Here is a 25,362-nt window from a genome sequence, read left to right on the forward strand (position 1 = left end):
CACATGAAGCATACGGCGCGCGGCGACAATTTCGTCGCCGTTGGAAGTGCTACGGAACCTCACGGCGACGGCGACGGTGACGACAACGCCGACGGCAGAAATCCGCTTGGAGTGTCCAGATAATTACTATCGGAATAAAACGCAAAGCGTGAAACGAAATCCCTCATCGAAGGCAACCCGCTCAGACGCTATGACTACACAAGGCATCTCAGGTCCGACATCGCTTCTCGCGAATTCTTTAGTGCCACACTTCACCGGAATTTCGCGCCGTGTTTTCTGTTTGGCATGCCACAGCGCAAATGTATAATGAGTGAGCGTGACGCTCCGAAGACGCAGTCGGGAGATACTGAACGAGAGACACATTAGACAACCCAGAACGGTGAGCGAGTAGTAAAGGCAACTTGTGCCTTTCGAGGGCGATGGGTAGCCAGATTAACTTTACTTTAAGGGATCCAGGTATTAGTGACGCTTTCGCTGCTAACGTCTCTAGCACTGGTTAATTAAAAAATGCGTAGCAAATCTTTTACTTCTACATTTATGATTAAAATTAGTACTGGAGGCATTTCATGCTGGCGACTTGCCCTTATATAGGCACGACTGGTCTTGAACCCAGCGATAACTTTGTAACAGTAGTTACTCAGTGGACAATGGTCTACGGAAATAGATAAACAATTTACGTGTGTCAATCTGCGCCACAAGTCTCAGCGCATATATTTCTATGCAGCATATTTCTCTCTCTCTCTCTCTCTCTCTCTCTCTACACATATATATATATATATATATATATATACCGCGAAGTTGTGCTTCTGATTTTCTTCATATATATATATATATATATATATATATATATATACACTCATTTATCCTGCTCCTATTATATATTGTCCTCTCATGCGCCATGAGAGGACCAGGCTTATCGATCTTCTAAGGCAACAACGACATATTTAAAACGCGAAAAATAGCCGATGCCGTGAGGCATGTCCAGCTTTCGGCTATACGTTCATGGTGCAGGTGGCCGTCAGAGCACTAGGCTGAGTAACATGCCGTCAGCGATTTGTAATTCCACCGGATTACCATTCACCTCAACTTTCTTTGGTGTCACAAGGAAGCCTGCTTCAAGCCCGAAACCACTCTGTGCTATCTACGCTTTGTGAGAGAGTCGCAACAAAGCACGAGTTATTCACGTATTTTGTGCACACACGAACAACTCAGGTGTCAAACCATGATTACGTTCTTGGGAGCTATGTAATAAAATGAAAAGACACCATGATGTTTAGAATTATTTGGCTAGTTTAATAATAAATAACACTCACATGGCATGTTGCATCCGCTAAGTTTGTGTCGTAACGCTCCACATGCATTCCTCTTAAAATACCAGAACATCCTGATGTGTTGTTGAGCTTTTTTTTATCATCTAGACACATGCCACCGGCTAAGACGATAAGTATGTCACTATGGAAGAAATTTAAAAGAATTAGTCTCAATGAATCTTGCATCTTTCGCTTTTCTCTTTAGTACAACGACATAAACAGTGATAGGCATATTCCCAACCGCCATGTCTGAAGAGAAAAATGGGGCTCAAGATATTCGAAGCCTCATTTCCTGAATAAGTTTCCTTTCTTGAAATAGTCTTTCCATTTATAACACATTATGAAGAGAGGGACAACTCTTCTTTCCTTGAAAAAAAAATACTGTTTCTCGTTTTAGCGACTACAATAGCATTTATTAAGATTCGCGCGAAGAAAATAAATGGTTATGTCTGTTTTAAATGCATGTCGTCTGAACGTGTGTAGGCAGTTCCTCGAGAGGTATCAAACGTCTGTATCCGATTTATAGCCCCAAGGGTTTGGTAAGAAATTTTGGAGTGTAAAAAAAATAAGATTAACACCATACACACAGTGATTATGGACAACATAGTTCAATTGTGCATTTGTTCGTACGGCTATACTTGTTTTACCGCTCACGAAAACATGTTAAGACAATTTCCTAAAGATCGACTTAAAAACCCGTTTTATGCTTACAATAAATTTTCTGGTTGATGCCTACTTACAGATACGGCAAAGCCCTGTGTTGATTTTCAGTGATTGACAGACAGAAATAATAATGAACAGCTTCCTTTTGTAGGTGGTGGCCATTCGGCAGCAGAAATTGCTTTTGTGGAGCCGATTACTGGGCCAAAGTAGAAAACCAGCAATGTGATCGAGGGTCTCGCGTGTCTATATAAATCGTTGGTTGTTCAGTTAGCCTAGATATTGAAAGCAACAATGAAGCTGAAACATAACGAGTGGCCCATTGTGCACGTTTCGGAGATCCATGCTGACAAGGTCAGCGCAAGTTGAAAAGCAAGAAACTGTCTCCTCTGCTAAATAGAACTCCGTTTCAGTGTTTCCTTTTCTAAGAAGGAAATGTACATGCTTCATAATCTAACCGCATGCACACCTTTTATTGGCAAACCAGAGCAGATACAGATAACGCTGTAGATTTGAAACATATTAGAGGAACGCCAAAGTAAAGGTGGCATAGAAAGGTGGCATAGATGCAGATAGAGAGATAGAAATCGATTGTGTCATTGAATATCAAGCAGTACAGTTCATTTTCAAGCGATGTGCTATTGGTATACTACTTGATTTGAGAACTGTCTCAAATGTGCGCACAATTTCTTGACGCACCTTTGGCTGAAGATACGACTGTGAGGTGTAAATGACGGGTGAACCAAGGGTTATAGTGTAGGCCTCTAAATACATGGACAGCTTTGGCTGAAGATACGACTGTGAATTGCAAATGACGGGCGAACCAGCGGTAATGTGTAGGCCTCTAAATACATGGATAGTTACTGGATATGTCGGATATTACCGAAGTTCTGTTTGTTATTCCTTGGTGCTGTCAACAAGTTTGAGTGCAGAGTTATCAGTTTTCATCAAAATGTAACGTAGTAAAAATAAAATGGCGTTCAGAACAAAAAAGGCTGCAGAACTTTTATAGTTGTAAAAGAATGCACAGAGTTTTATTTTTTATTATTATTCCATGATCAGTGGTCACCTCTCTTCTATAGGAGCTCTTATACAGAAAAAAAAGTTATGACATTAAAAAAACTGCAGTGTCATCTGTCATCAGTTACATAAGAATAAAATTTACAAAGGCATTCATTGCTATTAGACAGCAAAAAAGAAACGTTTGTACAAGTTGTACAGTGTTGAAATAGTATGCTTTAACACAAAGGTAAGCATAAATTGAGTAACCAGAGGATATGAGGAAGAAATAAGGCGAAAGTAGGAATAAACTGTTCGGGAATTTGCAATGCAAGATCGGAGTGAACGCTGGTATGGTGATAATGCTCGTACAGATTTTACATGGTCCGGTAGGTTATTCCAAATTTTCACATCAGCAATGCTAACAGTTTTGTTTGCCGTAATGACAGCGCGATTTTGGAAGTAAAACATTATTCTCGTAATACGATACTGTAGTGCTAGAAGTGGGAAGAGGCTACTTCAACCCATGTCATAATTGAAGTGTGGTATATACCATAGTTGTACCAGGTAATTTTGTTTAGTGAGACGAATTTAAATTACAGAAGATGACGGTAAGATGAGCGCTATAAGAGGCTGACGAAATAACATGAGCAATGGTATTTTGGATGAGCTGCTGCAACATGTTGTAGTGGTATGCCGCTGCTCTATGGCAGCGGCATCTAAGATGCCATGTGCTGTAACTAAAGGCATAATACAATATCATGAGAGTATCCAGTTGAAAGCGATGGATAGCATTTAAATGCCCTATGATGCCGCAGGTAGTCTTCTTTTTAAAAGGTTAGTGTGCACAATAAATTTTATGAAGTATTGTAGTTGAACATCGAAAGACAAGGACTCACTTAGATGACAATGCTAAATGGGACGCTTTGTAGATTGGAAGAACGATACAGCGAGATTCGCTCGTTGAACTGACAACCATAAACTTGTTTTGTGAGGGTTAATAAGCAATTTATTTCTGACACCCACTGCTGATATATAAATAATATGGTAACATGTATATATATATATATATATATATATATATATATATATAGTGATGGTATACTATTTTATATTATTATCAGGTATTATATACATGCGCACTGAGTGCGCAGATGCGATCATACGTTTAAACAGTGTCCCGACGAAGAGTGACTAGCTGTAAAGGCTGTACGAGATTTTCTCGTAGAAAGTAATTTTTTGAAACTGCAATTTGTGTTGCATTTTATTTCTTCTGGCATCACAACACAGGTCCACGCTTATGTTGTTCAAGTAGTCTTAACCGCTCTTTTTTTCTCTCCTCTGTGAGACGTGGATTTGTTCTATTAGTGCTTTGCCATTCGTTCATACACTTATGACAGTGTTTTTTATTTTTGTTATTTTCTTTTTCTTTGGTGTTTCTTGCATCTATCTTTCTGGTACAGCGGTCCCTATTTGTGGCCAAATTTCTCATATATTTTATTTAATAAAGCAGTGGAAACAGACGATAAAGAAGAAGAAACTTACGAAAGACATTCCGTAGAAGTAAGACAGCTTGTAAAATTATTATTGCACATAAGGAAAAAGAGGAGCCCCTGAGTGTACCGCCGTGGTACCACAGTGTTATTTGTGCTTGTGTCAGGCAGGACTGTTGAAAAGAAAAGCTGCTGTTCTGCTGTCTGTCTGCAAGTAACTGCTGATTAGTTATGAAGATTGTCGGTGTTATGCCGGAGGCGCTGAGTTTCGTAAATAGAATGCTCTCATTAATTTATGAAATTGCTTTCGTGAATGAATAAAAACGGATCCTGCGATTCTGATAAACCAAATTATAGCGCAAAAAACACCCGCATACAAGAACCAATTATTATTTCATGCATTCAGGTGCATTCTTAGCACTCTAATTTGTTTTACCAGAATGTAGCCCACATGAATGTAGCCCAACATGAAGTTCTGAGATCATACGAATGCGCCCTTATTAATTTCTGTCTCGATCACGTCCGTGAGAGTGGTTAAGACAAGGTTAGTAGAATAGCGCTGACGAAAACCAAACTGTCTTTGTGTTAATAACTTTTCTAGTTAGAAAAGTGCTCTTTTTTTCACAGCAGCTTCACTGAAACACTACAAGATACAGGTAGACCATAAGGAATTTTTCTGAATAGATGTTCTCAATATTTGCGGGGGCCGGGAAGATTGGGAGGCAGCTACTTCACGAAAAAGGCGGTGGAAAACGGGAGAAAAAGGAAAAACACGAACGCCGCGCTGATTACACTGCGTCCGAAGCTTCTTTCATATCCCGTTGCTACACTGCTTTTTTCCGTGGTGGACTCTGGCCGATCAGCTCGTCTTTGTGACTATACTTGCGAAATATTGCTCGGCTTGTCTAAACAAAACGTCGCATAAACAAGCTGTTGTGGAGCAGGCAAAAGATAAGGCCACATTGAAATTGAAGTAGCAACTATTTTGTTTTTCCAACGCCCAAGCGCTCGCTCGGCTAGCGCCTTCGTGGACTTCGTCGTCGTCGGTGCGGCGGCGTTGCAACAGCCCCTCCTCCCCCCCCCCCCCCTCCCCCCACACATAGACGGGGTTCTGATTAGAAGACCAGTCTTTGATTAGAAGACGGTTTCTTTTTGCTATGGACGGCTTCGTAAAGACTGCGGGATGGATGGTGAAAACAAGAATGATGGTACCATCTACGCGGGTCCAGACAAACGCAGCGTTGAGCTTGTCTGTTGCCACTTTCTCTTCCCTGGCATGTACGCGAATTGTTGCAGTGTTTACCTTGTCGCTCGATCACCAAGTGTGGGATGGTGTATGGCGGTCGCAGAGACTTGCGAACGGCGTCTGTCCGAAGAAAAACCTGAGTGGCGGTTTGTGATTCCTTGAAGAGGAACGGCTTGTGCGTTGATTTGTGCGGCTGCGCCACTGAACCGATTGCCTTGAAAACGTCTAGTAAGCAGATGGAGTATCAAGCTTGGTTTCTTCGTTAGGCCTTTGGCAGATGAACTAAGCAGGCGGTCTTATTGAAGTTGCATAAACTAGCTATGCTCAAACACACTGAAGGTCTTCACAGACACTTCGTATACCCAGGAGTACTGGAGCTAAGGCGTGAATCCAGTGTTCGATGTTAGCATGGGTAATTACCGCTGCTTTCACTTGCCTGTGAAAACGCTCCTCCAGACCTTTTGCTTATGGATGGTAGACTGTTGTGCGCCGATGTTGGATTTATAATAGACGTAAAAGATGACGAAAGAATGGAGATTCAAATTGGCCGCGTCAGTCAGTAACTACTTCCTGGGGAACTCCAAATCAGGACAACCAGGCGTTAACAAAAGCTTTAGCGATGGTTTCAGCTGTTATATCGCTGATTCGTGCTGCTTGTGGCCAGCTGGTGAACCGGTCAACGATTGTGCGAAGGTAGCGGTATCCTTTAGAAAGAGGAAGTGGTAGGACGGTATTCATGTGCACTTTGAGGAAACAGTAGCTTGGCAGTAGGAGTTTCTGAAGCGGGCTTCTCATGATGACGTTGGATTTTGCTTCTATGGCAAGGCCAACAGCCGGTGCCAAATTTCACAAGTAAATGATAATGTCAGGCCACACGTAGCGTTCGGCGACGAATTTCTTCGATGCTTTGATATCCAGATCAAAAGGTGGGAAAAGAATGAAAGTATTCAAATATGCGTCGTCGGAGCGACAGCGGTACAAAAGGTTTTGGTGAGCCGGTCGACATGTCGCACGTCATGGTTATGGTAGTGCCGGGTAGGGGGAGATCTTCAAGCTGCAAACTCGTGGAGTTCGTACGCAAGCGCTATAATTATTGGTCGCCGATCTGTGCTGATGCAAGGTGTTCTTGCGTTACCGATATAGCGTTCCCTCCTTCGACGCGACTCAATGCATCTACCGTGAATATTCATCGCGCCCTTGACGTGCTCAACTTTTGTGGAAAACGCAGCAAGGTACGCCAACAGTGTGGACTCCCTTGGCAAGTACTTCATTCCTCCAGAGCTCAGCGCAAAGGTTAGTGGTTTATGGTCGGGGAACAGCCTGAAACGACGCCCCTATAGAAAATATCAAGAGTTTTTTATGGTGAGCTAACATGCAAGAAGTTCTGGACCAACAACACTGTAGCGCTTCTCAGGGCCAGATAGCTGCTTCGAAAATATACCGGGAGGTTTCCAGTCACAATCACTGAACAACGTAAGACCAGTCTGCGCGAGCCACACCAAAATAAGGGGGGGGGGGGGGGGGGTCGTGGTTCCGATGGGTCACTTTGGCTAGTTTGACCTTTATATCTACGAAAGCTTTGTTTGTCACGCCTGTCCAGGCTGGAGTTGATGCCGCTGATTTCGTGCGATCCAGTAGATCTTCCAGTAGTTTAAGCATTGTGGCACACGAAGGGATGAAACACCTCTAGAAATTTACTACACCGAGAAAACGTCGGAGTTGTCGGATTGAGTTTTGACGACGGTAAATTATAATGGCTTCAACCTTGAAAAAGAGAGGTTGGATGCCGTCGCTGTTTACAATATGACCAAGAAACTTCAGGAATAGTACACCAAAGTGCACTTGGCCGAGTTATTAACTAGACCGTGTTCTTGAACTCGAATGAAGACCCACTGAAGGTTTTCACGATGAGCTTCTTGTGATGAGCTGGCAACCAGAATGTCGTCGATGTAAGCAAATACAAATCCTAACCCATGGACGACAATGTCAATAAATCATTGGAATGTCTGCGCAGCCTTCTTGAGGCCAAAAGGCATTCGGAGAAATTCAAACAAACCAAAATGGCTTGTAATGGCGCTTTTGGCAACATCTTCCTTAGCCATTGGAATCTGATGATATGCCTTTTCTAGATCGATAGTTTAAAAGATTTTAGTCCGTGGGGACTGGCAGTAAAATCCTGAATGTTTGGCAGTTGGTACCTATCAGGGGCTATTGCTACGTTAAGGACACGATAATCTCCGCATGGAGGCCAATCTCCGGTTTTCTTTGGATACCATATGAAGAGTTGACGACCATACAATACATGATGGACGAGCAACATTATCTCCAGCTATGTTCGAACTCATTTTTTGCCATGGTTAACTTCTCTGGTGCCAGGCGACGGGGTGATAGAAATGGTGACACATGACACGGCGACGGGTTGATGCATGACACCGCGGGCCTCGAGGTATGGCGTGATGTTCGATGTTATCGCATACTGGTTTCGTCAAGTCAGGTGAAGCAGAAACGGGTGAAAATTTGCCAAGTAATGTGGCGTATGGCTCTGGAACAGCGTTCCGCACCGTGAACGCAAGTGGTCATGTAGTGGAAACCTTATCAACCACTTCTAATCCAGTTTGTGGAATCTAGTATATCTTTCCTTGCCATTTCGACAAGGAGGTCGTATTTTGCAAGGAAGTCGGCACCTAGTATAAGTGTGACTGACAGAAGAATCCACGTGAATGCCCTTCTAAGTCTATTATCAAGCGTGACGGACCTGTGGCAGTAGACGTCAATTTTTCGGCCAGCCACGGCTTGCAGTTGCATGACTGGCCTACAGTTTCTGTCTACGCCACGGGTGGGCAGCACGCTCACTTCTGCTGCTGTGTCTATGAGGAACTGCAGTCCGCCGATGGAGTTTCGAATGAAGCACAGGTGACTGGTAGACAGGCGGGAGTCACTTGTTGCTGTTAGTGGCTCCTATGTCATTTCCCAGCCAACCACATGGTCGTGAGCAACGCCGCGCGGACTGTACAAAACGTCGGGGATACCAGAAACGCGGCGATGACTCCGAAGGGTATCTAGTTGGAGGAGGACGGTGAGAGGGTCTCGGTGCATGATGTGGAAATCACCCAAAGCGTCTGTCTCCGAAGTGTCTCGCTGAGGTGTCGTCGTCCCTTGTGGTGAGTTTGCTTGCCACAAGATCTCTGAGCCGCGGAATGTCGGCGTGGATCTCGGCAATGTCATCTTGCTCTGGCGAGGTCGGTTCCGGAGTGGGAAATTGATTGGTGGGCAATGCCGCTGCAAAGCGGGAAGATGTGTGCACCTCAGAACTTGCAGCAGCTACGGAGAGCTGGGAAGGCTCTAGTTCGCATACCTTGTCGGCGAGGACGGCCAGCGCGGTTAGGTTCAGCTCCGATGTTGATGGCAAAGCTATCTGAACCGCGTGTGGTAGGCGCTGTTTGAATAACTCTTTTAGTAGACTGCCGTTGAAACATGAGACTCGAGTGCCAATAAGTGCTTGCATCTGACTGGGGAGTTCCGATGGACGGTGATCCCCAAGCTCGGTTGACGATAGCAGCACTTGCAGTCGCTTGCGTTCGGAAATCGCCGCGCGCTCAAGGATGGCCTTCTTAAGCGTGTCGTACGGTGTCTGGTTTGGTGGCGAAGTTAGGATGTTGCACACTTCGGTGGCAATGTCATTGGGCAGGGCGCCGAGTAGGTAACTGTACCTTGCTTGCTGTGAAGTGGCGTTAGAGACTAGAAAACGGGCCTCTACTCGAATAAACGAAATGTCCGGATGGTCAGGCCCGAACGGAGGTAGTCGTACTGCGTAGTGATTCATCACCGGGGTCGGGGACTCGGTTGAGTCGGTGATTGGTATCGGCCCGGTGGAAACTTCTGGAACGTTGCGTTCCATCGTTCGGAGTAATCACTGTAGCGGAGCAGGAAAAAGATGCTGCCGCCCTGAAATGCAACAACCAACTAATAAATTTTTTTGAACGCCCAAGCGCTAGTTCCCCTCGCGCCTTCACAGAATTCGTCGTCCTCGGCGCATCGGCACATCGGCACTGCGACAAGGCCTCTGATCGTATAGACGGAGCCTTGATTAGAAGACCAGTGTACACGCTTTCTTTTTGCTCTAGTTGGCTTCGTACAGGCTGCGGTGTGGATGGGGAAAACAGGAATGATGGTACCATCTACGGAGGTTTCGTATTTCCAGAAACATGATAAAGAAGCTTGAATTCGGTGTGTAAATAAGGGCTCCTGTAGGAAATTCTAGATTTCCGTCGCAGCCCTTTGTACGCTCACTTGAGCAGAGAATTGAAATTAAGCAAGCGGGTAATTTTTTTTATCTGCACGCGTATGCGGAAAACGGTCTCTGCACTGACCCCTTCTATTACTTAGAAATATTAATTTAAGAATGCTAACAGCACATAATCGCTCTTCAACACCACCAGCGGAACAACCATGGCTCAGCGCAGAGGTCGAGAGGAGTGTTAATGTGCACGGCCTAACGCAAAAACCCACGCTTTGCGTGTATTCATCAATCGGTCGTGTCATGAGCAGAGCAAAAATATTTCGCAGGAAACAAAAACCAGAAAGCGTCCCAAATCTGTACCGAAACGACAACGCTGGACACCGTGTCTTCGTTGTTTCAAAATTTGCCGTCTAGAATTAGGACTGGGACTAAACATGGTCACACAAATGCGATTACTTTCTTTCTTTTTTCTGGCACGGAATGCGAAAGATTGCTCCTTGCAGTTGTATAAGCAACACCATGCAATTGAAAGCAAAGTGTGTCGCTGGAGAAGTACCTGCCAGTGCTTGTTAAAATCCTAAAAGCCGTAAAAAGCTGAAGGTTCTTTATTGACGGTCACAATAATTTATTTTTAACAGAATCTTGACATCATATTCATAAGAATGTTTTCTAATGAATTGAAAAGAATGACAAAGTAAATATACCTGTTCGTGTCATGTCGCGCTTTGAATAATTAAGAACATGCAAACTTAGAACATGTGCAAGAACATTTTACATGTGTGCACTAAATGTGCTTTAGGAGCTTAGGATGGAGAAGCAGCTAGACGGGATATTTCCTTGGCCCCGAAATAATAGGAAAAGCTGTTTAAGAGAAACGCGCCAAAGGCTTTTCTCGAGGGACATGTGGATTACAAAAAGAACAAGCTTCATGTTGAATGAATATGCTCGTCTGTGAGCTTGCTGGTTTAGCAGCGGGTTGCTCAATGTTCTATTTCGGGCCACAACCGAAGCCACAGCGAATACCCCAGCTGAAGCCACAGCCGAAGCCACAGCCATGGCCACAGCTGACGCCACCACCGACGCCACAGCCGACGCCACATCCGACGCCACAGTTGAAGCTACAGTTGAAGCCACGGCCGAGGCCACAGCTGGAGCCACAACCGATGCCACAGCCGGCACCACAGTCACGTCAAAGGATACAGTGCACCACGGTAGAGTCCACAATGCCGACTCCCAATAAATTGCCCGAAGAAGACCGGCATGTGGTTGTGATGCTTCGGTCCCTTATAAATACCCGTCGTATACTCTTAAGCAAGCTGCATACTCCGTCAGCGCGAAGTGCAGTGCAAGTACTGGATGCTCTTAATCCATTGCTTGCAATTCTCGAGTAAACCCCATGGCTCACCCGCAGTCTCCTATTCACGCAACGACCACTGGCCCTTGGTTCATGTCAAATGTCTTGAACGCACATCACCAGCTATAGGACTTGACTTTGGTGTCATGGTGCTTCGCTGCACACACAATGCTCACTCTCTTCCTCTTTTCCTCTTTTTATTCCCCCTTTCCCTTACCCCTTGTGTAGGGTAGCAAACCAGACGTTCATCTGGTTGACCTCCCTGCCTTTCGTCTCTTCGCTTTCTCTCTCTCTTAAAGATTTAATAGTGTGTCAATATAACCCGCATATACGACATGGATAAACATATCACATATATATGCCTAAATATATGTATACGGAGCCACACAGTGACGCTGACGGTGACGACGGCGAAACTTCCCCTGGAGTGTCTATATGCTAATTTCTCACGCAGTAAAATAATTACTTCGCGGCACAGCGATCTTATCGAATGTTAATGCTATGGTTATGAGAACACAGCGCGTTTATGGAACAGCCAGATAGTCTTCTAAGACCCGCCACCATAGAGCAATTAATATCGCGTTCCGAATTTGGATTCGAGGTGGGCGATTAAGTCCCGGCCGGGGCGGCCGCATTCCCTGGGGTGATAAGCAAAAATGCTCGTCTACACTTATATGTACATACGTGGACGTTACAGAACACCTGGTGGTCAAAATTATTCAGTAGTTCCCTTCTGCTAGTGGTCTGATAATCAGCTCGTGTGTCTGGCCCGGAGAAACCAAAAAAAATTAATTTCAAGGGTGTGCTAGGCAGAGCAAATAAAAAGAAGGAAATTGCACCTCATTACTCGCAGTAACATGCCCTCCAGGTGCTCTCTAAATTTATTTTAGGTAGGGAGCCTACATGCAACGCCGATTTTGCATGTAGGCTCCCTAATTTTAGGCAGTTTACATTCAAACTTCCAAAGTAGGTCGTCCTAGTAGAGCTTCATCATAATAAGTTTATGAATTCCTTGAAGCTTAAAGCATTCGTTGATGAATAGGAGAATGGAGGGCCGTTCTGTTGTCATCTTGTGAAAAGTTCACCTATGCACGGCCGGTGCTCTTTCGCCTAAGACAAGGTTAGTGGGTGTTCATTAAATTCAAAGAATGGTCAAAATTTGCTTTTTTCTATTTTCTATTTCCCGCAAGACAGTACCATTATTCTAGTAATAAGTTTGGTTTCTCTTACCTGCATACAAAACTTCAAGGAGACCTTCAAACTGCAGAACGTGCCCTGCTTGCACTAATAAAGTTATCCGTGTGAAAATAAATGTTCACTGGCTCCTGCTATGAGTGGCTATCCACGGTATGCCTCAAGCAAAGTAAGGATGACAATGTTGTCGAAGCCTGCATTATAATAGACTTAGCCGCAATCTTTCAACATTGGTGGATCGTTCGTAAATACACTAAGAGGCATCTGCGGTTCAGAGCTATGGTATGATTTGAATGAATTCTGCACTTCCCATTGCTTAAGGAAATAAAACAGGCGTATATCACACAATACTCATTATAAGTACCTGTTGTTTTCAGTCATGCTGCTATACTTTAATGACTATAATGCACAAACTATGCTTTGAGGAATATAATAGGCGTACATGACAACGGTACTTAATATCTTCATATTCTACTATTCTATTATTTGAATGACTTGTGCAGTACCTATTGCTTCAGAAGATATAATATGAATATATCAAACCATACATATAATAAATTCTTGCGGTGTTTTTTTTATTGCTTTTCCCATTGTATGCCAGGGCACACCACCAGAATGCTCCATTTTATTTCGGCATTTTCCTGTTATTGTGATAGCAATTATATGGACACTGAAAGCGGATTTATGCCGTCGCCGTCGTCGTCGCCGTGAGGTTCCGTATAACGTCAATGGCGATTAAATCGTGAAAGTGGGCGAGGGACGCACACTTTCACGGGGAGCGAACGCACGGCGGAGAGCAAACGCGCGTTCTGGGCCATGCTCCCTGAAGGGCTGCAGAATTACGCGTCTCTTTCCTCCTTTACAATCACCATATACATATAGAGAGCAAACACGACTTCTTCCGTCGCGAGAAAGGCCGTGGGGGGATGGCAGAGAGAGAGGGGAGGCGATGTTTAGCTGCGGCACCAAATGCGTAATTATATAAAAACGTCGCGAGGTGAGAAGGTGGTAAATACTTCCGACACTGCTCCACGAGTGTCTCGTTCTGATCTCGTCGAAAACATCCGAGCCGCCTCCAGAGGCACCAGCAACAGTCACCAACGCCGCGCGCGTTCGGTGGGAACGCGGGCAAAACGCCGACCGCGTCGAGAACGGTTCTGCGCGTTGCTGGTGCTGCTGCATGTCCAAGTTTATACAGTTGATAAAACTACTATCCTTACTCCGTATAACTCTCACTGATTTGCTATCCCAAGTGATGCTTTGCCTTTCGAACCCTTGTGAAACTGCGACATTTTTTATCACTTATTTTCATGAAACATTTTATTCCTTTCCTTTTTCCCATTATCAATATTTAAACAAATAGGAAAATAAATGCTGAAGCATCAACAAAATTTTTGATACAGAGCTAGTGGAAACCATTTCATATGATCTATCGGTGGCGCTGTCAAGGCCCTGTCACAGGTGAACGTGCAAATTCCCGCGAGTGAAAGATCACCTTGCGGCCTATCCGTACACTTTGGCCAATCAATCTCAATAACGCAATCTAGTAAACAGCTATACAAGTAATGTGTGGAATTGCTTACGTATTCGACGATTGTAGACAAAAACAGCTTAAAGGGATACCAAACAAAACTTTTGCTGCCGAGATTTTTAGGCCAAAATGAAAGCTTGGGTGCTGAAATTGGTTGACACAACCTTGTTTTCCGACAGAAACTAGCATTATATTTGCAATTTATTGCATTTTTCGCAGAATACCGCGTCTGGTGGCCACGCCGTTAACTAGAGGAAGTGACGTTTCTGTTACGTTATCTGTACTGTACACCGACGCGGGAGCCATTGCCCATAGTTAATACGTTTCTCTATGCATTGCCCGCGTCTACCCACCCGCATCGACGGCGCCGACCGGCAGTGAACGACGTCTCAAATGCGCCGTTGCTCGCGGCCGCATACTTGTTTTCGCAAGCGGAGCTTGTGCCCAAGTCTTCTATATCGCCATTTGTGTTGTGTGCTACTTTTTAATGTGATCAGTGAAGCACCTGACACAGCGCAGGAGAATGCCTCTATGCTGCTGCACGCAAGAGTGTGAGAAAAGTATTGTCGGGCGAGACAAGCCGTGTCATGCCTTTCTCCGTATCCTTCCAAGCAGAGTCAAAGCTTGGAAGGATATGGATTCATAAGCGCCCATTGCAGCCAACATGGGTACCGTCAAAGCGTGACATTCTGTGCACCGAACACTTCGATGGCGGTGACTATCAGACGAGCCCTGCTTTGCTGCAGAGCTGCGGCATTTCAGCGAAAGGATGCTGTGGCATCGTAGTAGCAGGGTTCTTCAGTATATTTCATCTGGTCATGAAACTTCCGCGTAACGCTATAGGGGAGCTTCACATAGCGCCCGGAGTGAACGCACCACAGCACTGGCGCAAGTACAAGGGGGACTGGAGCAGACGCCGAACGGACGCCACAGGCGTTCTTTGCGTACGCTCGCTATTGCTCAAGGGTAAACTGCCTGTTTCGGCGTGTGTATATTGTCGACAAAACGTGCAAATCGCCGCCCTGTTTCTGTACCGTGTTGAGAAACCTAAACGCGAACAATTTTGAAACAACTTCAACACATTGTTCCAACAACGCCTGCTACAGCTGCTGCAAGCGAGTACACATGACGTCACGACGGTCGGCGCGCAGCCCCGCGCTTGCCGGTGTGCAGCTGTCGCGTGCTCACAATCCACCAAAAATACAGCCATCCGTTAAAATATGTGACCCACCAACCGCAGATATTCTACTATAGTAGAACATCTGCATTGACGGCGGCTCCTGCGGGGTTCTGATAGCTATATGAAATTAATAGCATGCTGCTAGTTTTATAGTGGTTGGAATAGCATACTTGCCGAGGTAAGTAAACTGTTCAAGATCATTTTAAAGGGACACTAGACTGGAACAATAAATCAGTTTAGACAGATAAAGTAGTATTCGAAAACTATGTTGCGGATAATTTTGGCGGTAAGAGGTTCATTATTAGAAGAGTAAATGAAGGCCAAAGTCTCTTTTTAATGTTGCACCAAGAAACACGTTGGTGCGACGTCATAGATTTCGATGTATTTTTTCCGTATTTGGGCGGCGTTAACTCAGTGTATATTCCCGAATTACCATATTCAGTCTTTGGTTTCTTTAAAAAACAATGTAGTCCATTTTTTTACCCATAACGAATTACTAGGCTCCAGCAGAAGCCATGTCAAAATTTATGACGTCGCAGCGTGACGGTGCGGGAATTTGAAGGTGGCGTCGCCACCAATCTTTTTTTTTTTGCCTTTTCTGGCTTACCAAGCGCCTTCTCGCGATAAGACTGATGTTTTGGTATCGTATAGGGCTACTTTACTGATACAGCACAAATTCTATTTCTCTTCAGAGCTCCTTTAAGGATGGTAATCTTTGATGGCTGCGAATGCCGCATGCACTTGTCATTTGAAGAGCACCAAAAGCGCGTGAGTATTATTTAATGGACCCTGCAATTCTTTATAATTATGAGCGTGTGTATGTCTACTGTTTCTACTGTTAGCTGCTGGTATTTTTTGAAAACCAATAACTGTCTTCGCTCTTGTTTTTTCTACAACTGAAAATGTGTGGCGTGTCTATTTTTTCAGCTTATCACGTAACTAACTTTCTAAATACTTGTCCACTGGGAATATGGATATGAGAAAGGCCATGCTGAGATGGTTCCAATGGTGTATGGCGGCAGTAATAAATTTTCTGGAACTGTAAACAGGGTGCCTTTCGTGTCTACAGGCACTTGCTTGGTAAAAGGACCTCTTGCGTTAGGTTTAATGTCGTAAGAAGCAGTAGCTTTCTCGGAGCCACACTAAAGAACACGAATATATTCTTATACTTTGAAAGTATATTTAGGCAGTGCGATGAGACGGGTACGAAAAATATACAAAACAGGACTGGAGCTACTCCTCTTTTGTAAAGTTTTTTTCTTGTCGTTCTCCCATCACGCTGTTTCCCTATGCCTTCAAGATAAACCAACTCGCTGAAATCAACTTGTTGCTCTTGTAGCCCGTCTTGGATAAAGTGAGTAGAGCGAAGGCTCATCTAAAAACGGAGATCCAGCCTCAGTGTCACCGTCGCTCAGGGAATACTCACGACCACACTTTGGGAGCTAAAGAAGGAAATGTTGAGCTAGATCAAGAAGCGCTCAACGAGAGTGGACAGAGGTCTTCAGTATAGCCAAAGAAAACGAGAAATTTTGTTAAGCCGAAACGAAAACTTGTTAGGACGTTCTCAGGAAAAGCTGCTTGGGATTACGCTGGCCCGCTGCCACAGTCGTAGATTGTAAATTTCGGCTTACTTTCAGTTGCTAGTTTAAAGTGCACACAGTGTGAGTACCAGATGAGAAAAAAAAACAACATCGTAACAAGTTAGGGCGTATGTGCCCTTCTATACAACAATATAACAAAGTTGCAATAAATTTCTTCGTAGGCTCGACTCGACCATGGTAAGACGTTCAAAAAACAATCTTGGTTTTGAGTACCCACCAACCTACATTGGAAATATAATTTCACGTCGTTATGCAATATTATCTTCTGAGAGTATTTAAGCACTAAGGTAAGAAGTAGCTCCTAAATCATGCCTGTCTCTAAAATGTTGCGGCTATTCCTGGAAGACAATGTATTAGAGTGTATAATAGAAGGAAATGCTAGTAAATAAAAAGGAAATATCGTATGACTATCATTACCACAAGGACGTACGTATTATACTAGCCATGAAAGAATTGGGAAGAGAATGATATCATATAAAAATGCGTAGGTATTTTTCTCTGTGCAACTTCACAGGCGGGTGCCGACTGCCTGAATATGACAATAAACTTATGCGTGCTTCTTCTTAAAACGCATTTGAAGGTAAAAGCTGAGGATGCAGCGTTTGCAGGTAGTGAATGCCTGCAAGAGAACCTTTCGCATATATACAGAATTTTGGATGCTGCTATCACCTGAAATGTAAACGCAATATATATGTCTATCTTGCAAATCATATAGAAAGTTATGATATGGAAACTTTGCTCACTTAAATGGTGACCAGGTGTGATGCGTCGGTCGTAGCTCCATAGGATGTTGTCCAATATTTGAAGATCGACATCATCGAAGAGTCCTGGTGCTGGGTAGCCTCTGAAAAAGTAGGACAGGATTTCGATTTTGCCACTCTTTGTCGCATTCGCAATTAATTTGCAACTCTGATTTCCGGCAAGAGACAATAATTTCGTCAATATAAAGGGCAATAATTACTTAACTTTGTAACCTCCCACAGCCTAGCTAAAATCTGCGATTTCATTCCTCTGGTACTGTATAGAAACGATTGACAAGCAACGCATATGTCCAAATGCAGGAGTTCTCAAAATTTTACCAGCTACATGCTGCATGATGCGCTCTTATGTTATTAAGGAGTGGATTCGAGCACGTGCTCTGTTTAATTATTATTGCAAACACACACCTAGAAAGTAACCGCTCAGCGCTGAGGATAATAACCACAGCACAGTATATTTGCAGCAGTCAGATTTATGTTTAGGGTGTCGAAAATGCCAGTCACAGTCTAGGATAGATGAAGAAGGCAATAGTGATTCTGAATGTAGACAACGGATGGCAACCGTTTTATTGCGATAGCAATTATATGGACACTTCAAAGCGGATTTCTGCCGTCGGCGTCATCGTCGCAGTCGCCGTGAGTATCCGTATGACGTAAACGGCGATGAAATTGTCGGCGCGCTGCGGACGCTGTGTGTGCGAGTGAAAGGCCGCGAGGGACGCGTGCTTTCACGAGAAGCGAACTCACGTCGGAGACCAAACGCGCGTTCGGCGCCGTGCTCCCTGAAGGGCTTTCGGGTCGCGATGATGCCGCCGCCCCGTAGCCGCTATCGCATGCAAAAAAGGTACCCGCTCTCCGCCGGGATCGAACCTAGGCCCGCTGCTTGGGAGGCGCATACTCTACCATTTAGGCACGCAAGCGCTTGCTTGCCTGGGCCGAACGGCGCTAGTCATCGGCGATGGAATGCGTCGGCTTGCACGCGCGACGGCGTCCCAAGCAGGCCGCGTCGGGCGCGGTGCAATGGGAGCGAATGTGACAGCCGTAGTTGCATTGTCGTCCGCTTGGCTGGGCCGAACGGCGCTAGCCATCAGCGATGGAACGCGTCGGCTTGCACGCGCGATGGCGTCTCAAGCGCGTTCCTGACGCATTCACTCAAAATTACTAGTAGTACTGTCGAAACGCTCGTTTAGCTTACGCTGACACTGTGCTGCGTGTGCCACGCAGGCCTGGCTTTCTTTTTTTACGTAGCTCTTATTACCCGTGTGCAGCTTATAGTTATCACTGAGAAATTTCTTTATTCTTTACGAGAACCCTCTGACTTTTGCTACACAGAGTTCTTCTTTGAGAACCACCATTTCCTATTACGGTACATTCAACAATGCTAGTTTTTCTTTGGTTAATTTAGTTTCAGTAGGATGCCGGAGGTACGGAAGAACACGAGAGCTGTGTAAGGCCACACAAAAACAAGCACGGGAGCGCTGTATGTGTCCTGCTGTGCTTCACTCTGTCCTCATCTAGCGCACCATGGACCCCGGCCACGGAATCTAGTATGCACAAGGCCATGAAAACATTAATAAGCTTTTTCAAGACTATATAAGCGATTGCGAGTGAACATTCATCTGCGAGTGCACGCACAATGACTCTCCTTCTCTTTCCTTCTTAGCGCTCTTTTCACCTGTTCTCTTCCCCACGCGTAGGGTACCCGAACGGCCGAAACCTTCGTTAACCTCCCTGCCTTTCCCTCTTCTTCTCTCTCTCTCTCTCTCTTTGTACATATTAATTTACAATTTGCCTCAGAAGCAGCACTCTTTTAATCTGGGTTGTGCCCATTTCTGAAATACCTTTGTATACTCTCGCGTAACCTGATCATCTGAAAGAGCGCTTGTCACTGCAGCAGCGCGTAAAGATAATGATGCACATAACGAATTAATTCTAGATGAAGTGACAATATGCCAGCATCCACACTGGTCTAAAAGTGTTGTGCTTGTATTCGCACGCAGTATCTCCTACCTTGCTACTTTTCTCCAGTTTGTAACGAATAGGACTGCATATTTGACTGCGTTATACCGTGAACGGTGGACTGATAGGTAATCCGGATGATAGGTAATCCCGAGCTGAATGGTTCCGATCTGTAGTTTCGACCAGTGCCTCCTTACTGTTCGGTTCACTCTTAAATGTTGGTGTTAATTATTCTTCTGCAGGATTAACTGCCACGTGTCGGATGTGTTCTAGTGGTTTTTGTTGCCATACTAGTCTTAATGCTATTTGCTGCAATAGTCTGAATATCTTCACGAGCTCTAGTCTTCCACTTGAGCTTAGGAAGAATTCCTTAACTAACCTAATTATTGTGAAAACACTTGTGTTTCAGTGCTCAGCTTTGTAAGTCTGCCGAGAGGATTAGTACTCGGTTAAGCAAACGGGATAGATTTTCACATTCTTTCACAAGTCAACCAGGGTGCCATGCAAGATCTTCGTTCGGTTTTATTTTCTAAAAGGCCTTGTTGCGACACATGCCGTAACATTAGAGATAAGACAAAAAAAGTTTCGATTCTTATGACTGCCTTTGATATGAAGAAGACAACAAGCCTTAATATGCTGAACAAAAGTAAAGAGTGTAAAACACATTACATTAGCTAACTCTCCCTGCCTCTCCTCTATCGTTCTCGCTCTCTCTCTCTCTCTCTCTCTCTCCGGATTTGCCAATTAGCATGCCCTTTACTAACACGGCTACAATATTACTTGGCATAGCAGTGATTAAAAGGTTTGGAATGTAGAAATTACAATGTCACAGCCTTCATATAATATAAGGCATTATTGACATTCTTGAGCTGTTTTCTATTGAATTACGACTCCTAATTTTAATTAGGAGTGCAATAAAAGAATCTTCCCTTTGCAGCAGAACACTTTGACACTAGACAGAAGAGGGAAATGCACATGGCACGCTGGTGGACTAGCAACTGGGCAGTTCAATAATCGTTTTGTCAGATTTATATAGCCAGAAAACCATTGCAATACATTTTTCTTGTCCCGCCGATAGTACATTTTTTAGGCCGATAAACTGGTTTTGCACACGTGCTAATTATTTTTTTATATCACGGATTGATATTGCACTGATGCATGATTGGCCACTCCACCAAAGGCCATAGCTTCTAAACTATCGTTCGTCAGCTTGTCTTAACTTTCACTACCACAGCAGTTGAGTGCTCGAATGTGGCTTTGCTTTGTGCGTACGTACATACGTTCTTTGCGTTACACTTGCGTTCATTGCGTTACACTGTCTAGTCGTCAATGACGTTCTACTTCGCCGTCAGGCAGCTTTGTCCTCTCCTAGCTACACCAACGCTACTGGGTGGAGAGAAAAAAAGACGTTGCCCACTGCCGCTACTAACGGCTTTTGAACCCATTTCTCCGGTGCAATGCACATTTGGGAATCGGGCGCGCTAACCACTGTGCTAAAGCACTGTTTCTCTTTATTGCCAAAGTTTTGCTAGTGAGAAAGTGAATAACATATACAAAAGTGTTTGCAAATGAATACTAATAAGCATCCTAGACAGGCAGCGCCTAAAGCCCCGTGACATCACAAACTGCATCGTCAATTAAAATTATTTTATTATCAAATATCAAGTCAAATCAGATTTTATTTCAAATACATTTTCACAGATAATGTTTGCTGGTCAATCTAAGCACATCGTGCTTGTTAGAAGACCAGGCAGCAGGTGGTACATCTTTTAATAGAGATATGAAGCATTATAGAATTACAGTTCAAAATTATACAACTTCAAAGAAAATATTCTAACACACAAAGAACAAATACTACGTTATCCAGTCACATAAGCCTACAAATAGAAAATCACATATTACAATAAACAGTTGAATACCACTTCCTCACTTGTTTCATTATTTTACATTTTGAATTTATATCGTACAGTGTTGCATCAAGTTCAATAAACATATCCCGCACATAATAATTTCTTGTTTCCTTTCCATAGTTTGTTAACACTCTTGGCTTAACATACCTTTCTGTTTTTCGTAACGCGACATCTTTTTTTACCAATACTTTGAAAGAATTACAATAATATTATCGTGTTACAACCACATACTTAAATAGCTCCTGTACTGGAAGTATTCCTAGAATATTATACTTTTCTTCTCTGTCCGATTGTTTTTGTCCAGTTCCATAAGTTATGCTATTGACAATTATTTTACCTACGCGATTAATAGCTTGCTTTTTATAGTGAGAACATGTACCCTATAACGTCATATCTAATGTAATTACTGATATTCCTGCCAGGGAATTTCACCCTGCTCAGCCATATCAGAGGACAACCTTGCGTTTTCATTACATACCTGAAACGACTAGTGGGCTCTAGAATATACATACAAGCTGGTATTCTATCTGGATCGTAATAGAAGCCAACCATACTGGAGTGTCATACACAACAGATGCCAGCGAGCATTATAAGTTCAAAGGGGGTTGGGTCTTCATTATATTTTGCTAAATTCCTGGTACCCTGAGGATGTAAGTGAAATTATTGCGTTATTGTGAGCGGTAATAAGTCCCATAAGTAAACTCCTTCGCAGCAATGAAGAAAAATTCAGAGTTCTTCCCCTGCCGAGAAAATGGAGGTAAGTGAAGCTTGTGGTAAGACGACGCTATCGCAGACGACGCTATCGCAACGCTATCGCTTTGTTTGCCCTGAACTCCCGGTCGGCGGCTCTTGGCTCACCTTTGACCTCAACATCGCGCTCCCGCAACTCGAGGTTCGTGGCTCTTCGCTAACGTAACGCGTGGGCTTCGGAAGCCCTCACGAAAGAATCGGCACGTCGACAACGTGCCCTTGCCTTGAGCACATTTACGGCGCCGCTGCTCAAACGCAACCTGCTCTTTGGCGGAATGCACCACGCGGCGCCTTCCCATCCAGTCGCCGAAACTGATTTGAGGCGAGGGAAGACCGGCCCTCCCCGCGACACATCAAACGACCCTGATTGGTCGCGCGCGTCACGTGATCCGGCGCCGGCGCAGCTTTCTCTGCAAATGCTCTACTCTTTGAGCAGCCAGGTTCTCTCTCTTTCGTTCTTTCTTTCTTCTTTCTTCTTTCTTTCTTCTTTCTTTCTTTCTTTCTTTCTTCTTCCTTGTCCCTGGCCACGGTGTAAGATATATATCTTACACCGTGTCCCTGGCTCATATCCGCTTTATCCAGTGCGGGTATGCGCCACACGTGATTGTATTATCGTAAAACGTGACGTAACTCAAGAGCATGTGCTTTTATTGATGTCATGGACCTATCACTCTTGTTAGTCATACATTTGTACCCTTGCATACCAATTTTGGTATGTACCAAGTGAAAGAGACGCGAGTTTTCGACAGGTTCACTTGATAGGGTCGCTCTTACTGCTTCTGGTTGCTTGCAAACGATTCCACGCTGAGATATAAAAACCCCTTTATTCTAAGAAACTTATGACAGAATGCATTCCTGTGTTAAAATTAAATCAGAAAGTCTTCTCACCTGGAGGCACATGAATTCTTTTGACCCGTTTTAGCACGTTCTGACCGTTAATAGGTTCGTTTATTTCTCGATAGCAGTGACTCTTCCCGGTCACACACGTCATCGCATCTCACTGCGACATCGAAGGGAAAGCCGGCAGGCTGGAGGGCCGTGCGCACGGGAGCACAACGAAGACGGCGATTACAAAAACGAAATAATCTGTTTCTTTCTTTTTTTTCTTCGTCTGTGCTACGCTTTAATTTTGCCTTTTAACGCCTTTTTGCCAACAAATTTCCTGGAGTGGCCGACATAAATAAGAACCCCTTCCAGTAGAGCGAACCGATACTAGCAACTCACCGGCTTTCGTCCCAACTGCGCCCTTGGTTGAGAAATGGCAAGGCGGCATCTGAGCGCCTGTTTGGAAGTCATAAGGCGATGGTGCGCGCACGTGCGTGCGACAGTCAACGGCTTTCGGCTACGGAAATTGAGATCGATATCGCGAAAAATGGCCGTATGAAAGTGAAACTTTCAAACAGTGACAATAGTAGCAAAAAATATACCAGCGAAGAATCGGAGGTAAGGAACAAGAGGGGCCGGGCGAAGCTCTGAAACTCTCTCTGCGAACCTCTTTTGCCCATAGGAGGGTGCTCTGTGCCATTCGAACCAACGTATTCATGCCCGCCGGGAGCGCCATATATCACAGAGCAACAATAAAGCTTGAAAAACATAAAATGAACGAGATACATAAGGAGAGAGGAAGCTTCGAGGAAGGAATCGTTTGTCTCCGCCTGACACGTGACTCGCAGCGCGAAGGTTGGAAACTTTGAGAAAGCACAGCGCCTTAGGGCAAGTATTTTTTGGCCATCTGTTTTGACGTCCGAACAATGCCCCGGTTGTTCCTGCTTCAATTAGTCCACCACTATTAACAGCGCAGTAAAATTATGTGAAAGATGCACTCCTTCTTATTGAAGAAGAGCCATCTGTTCAGTTTCTTTGTGTTTTTGCCCCACTTAAAAAAAACTATAGGACAAGCTTCTTGTTTTTCGCGGAGCAGGCTGATCATTGGTTCTGGCTAATATATTGTAGAAATAAAACAACACATGCATATAAGACGGTAAATATATAAATGTGATATACAAGGTGTGCCAGCTAAGGCGGGCCAAGCTAGAAAAAAAAAGGGGGGGGGGGGGCACGAGATAGCAGCATTAGACGAACTGTGTTTTGCATACAGTCGCCTTGCGCAAGCTGTAGAATTTTTGCTGTTATCACTCATCATCCAATATTGCAAAATCATTCACCTAAATTATTAAATATGTGTAAAATTTCGTAAGGTTACATGACAAGTTTTACATCGCATTCAAGAGCAGTATGTTCATCAGTTTCCAACTCACCGCATTATTCCTAGTTACTTTTCTTTGCGTTTGGAAGTCGTCCAGCAAAACGGGAACAAATATCATTGATCGTGTGTGTCGTGTTCTATGTGTGGTGTCTGTTTTTCGCGCCGTTAAAGAAAGCGTATACTGAACGGGCCCCAACATTCCCATGGAGGAACAAGCCCTTTAGATGGATGCGAAGTAAGGGCGTGTGCAACAGCAAAGACCTTGAAAAGGGTTTCAAGCAATGGGCTCTACTCAACGACTGACTTGGCGACCGTGGAAAAGTTATATAGGGGTGACGTACTTCTTGACTGCGGCTACACGTAAGCGACCGGGTGACAACGCTGCGTGCCAGAGCAGTGCGCACAGGCTGAGAGCGGTGATAAGGAGCACAACTGATGCTGAGCAAAACACGAAAATGGCCTTTTCCTTAATGCTGTTGTTACACCGCCGCCTTCTCACTTTTATGAGGCCCTCAAGTCAGTCAGTGTGCCAGCGTTAGTTCTATAAATATTTGTTTACAGCGCTGTGGTTGCGACCACGAGGTGCGGGGGACCATGCTCACTTCGAACTGTTTTTCGCGTTTGGCGCCGCAACATTAAAACGAAAAAAAAAGATAACTAGGCAAATAGTAGTTGCCTGGTTAACTCACGAATATAATGTTTTCGAATGCGGCACACTGTTTGACATTCGCGCCTATGCAAATACACAAGTGTTTATTCATTCAGGTAATTAAGTCATCTTTTTACAAACTAATCAATAAAAAATTAAATAATGAAAGATTTAGCCAGGTACAGCAAAGAAACTGATTAAAACATCGATGATTCCATCCTCAGATATTGCCGCCCCTTTTCATATATAGCTTGATTCGCGTTAGCTAGGACGCCCTGCTTATGCGTTCTTACATTAACGGAAACAAGGACACATCAAATAT

At 44.2% G+C, this 25,362-nt stretch overlaps 1 protein-coding gene across 1 annotated transcript in view; it reads right to left on the reverse strand.

Moving 5' to 3' along the window:
* The window catches only part of LOC119456073 (glycine receptor subunit alphaZ1), a 152,002-nt gene that overhangs the window by 33,376 nt on the left and 93,264 nt on the right, over positions 1-25,362 (reverse strand). The window contains exon 2 of the mRNA XM_037717673.2: positions 17,552-17,652. Coding sequence (XP_037573601.1) covers positions 17,552-17,652 — 101 coding nt within the window. The remainder of the gene's footprint in view (positions 1-17,551; positions 17,653-25,362) is intronic.

Source organism: Dermacentor silvarum, chromosome 6 (assembly GCF_013339745.2).
Source record: "Dermacentor silvarum isolate Dsil-2018 chromosome 6, BIME_Dsil_1.4, whole genome shotgun sequence".
Classification (NCBI taxonomy): domain Eukaryota; kingdom Metazoa; phylum Arthropoda; class Arachnida; order Ixodida; family Ixodidae; genus Dermacentor; species Dermacentor silvarum.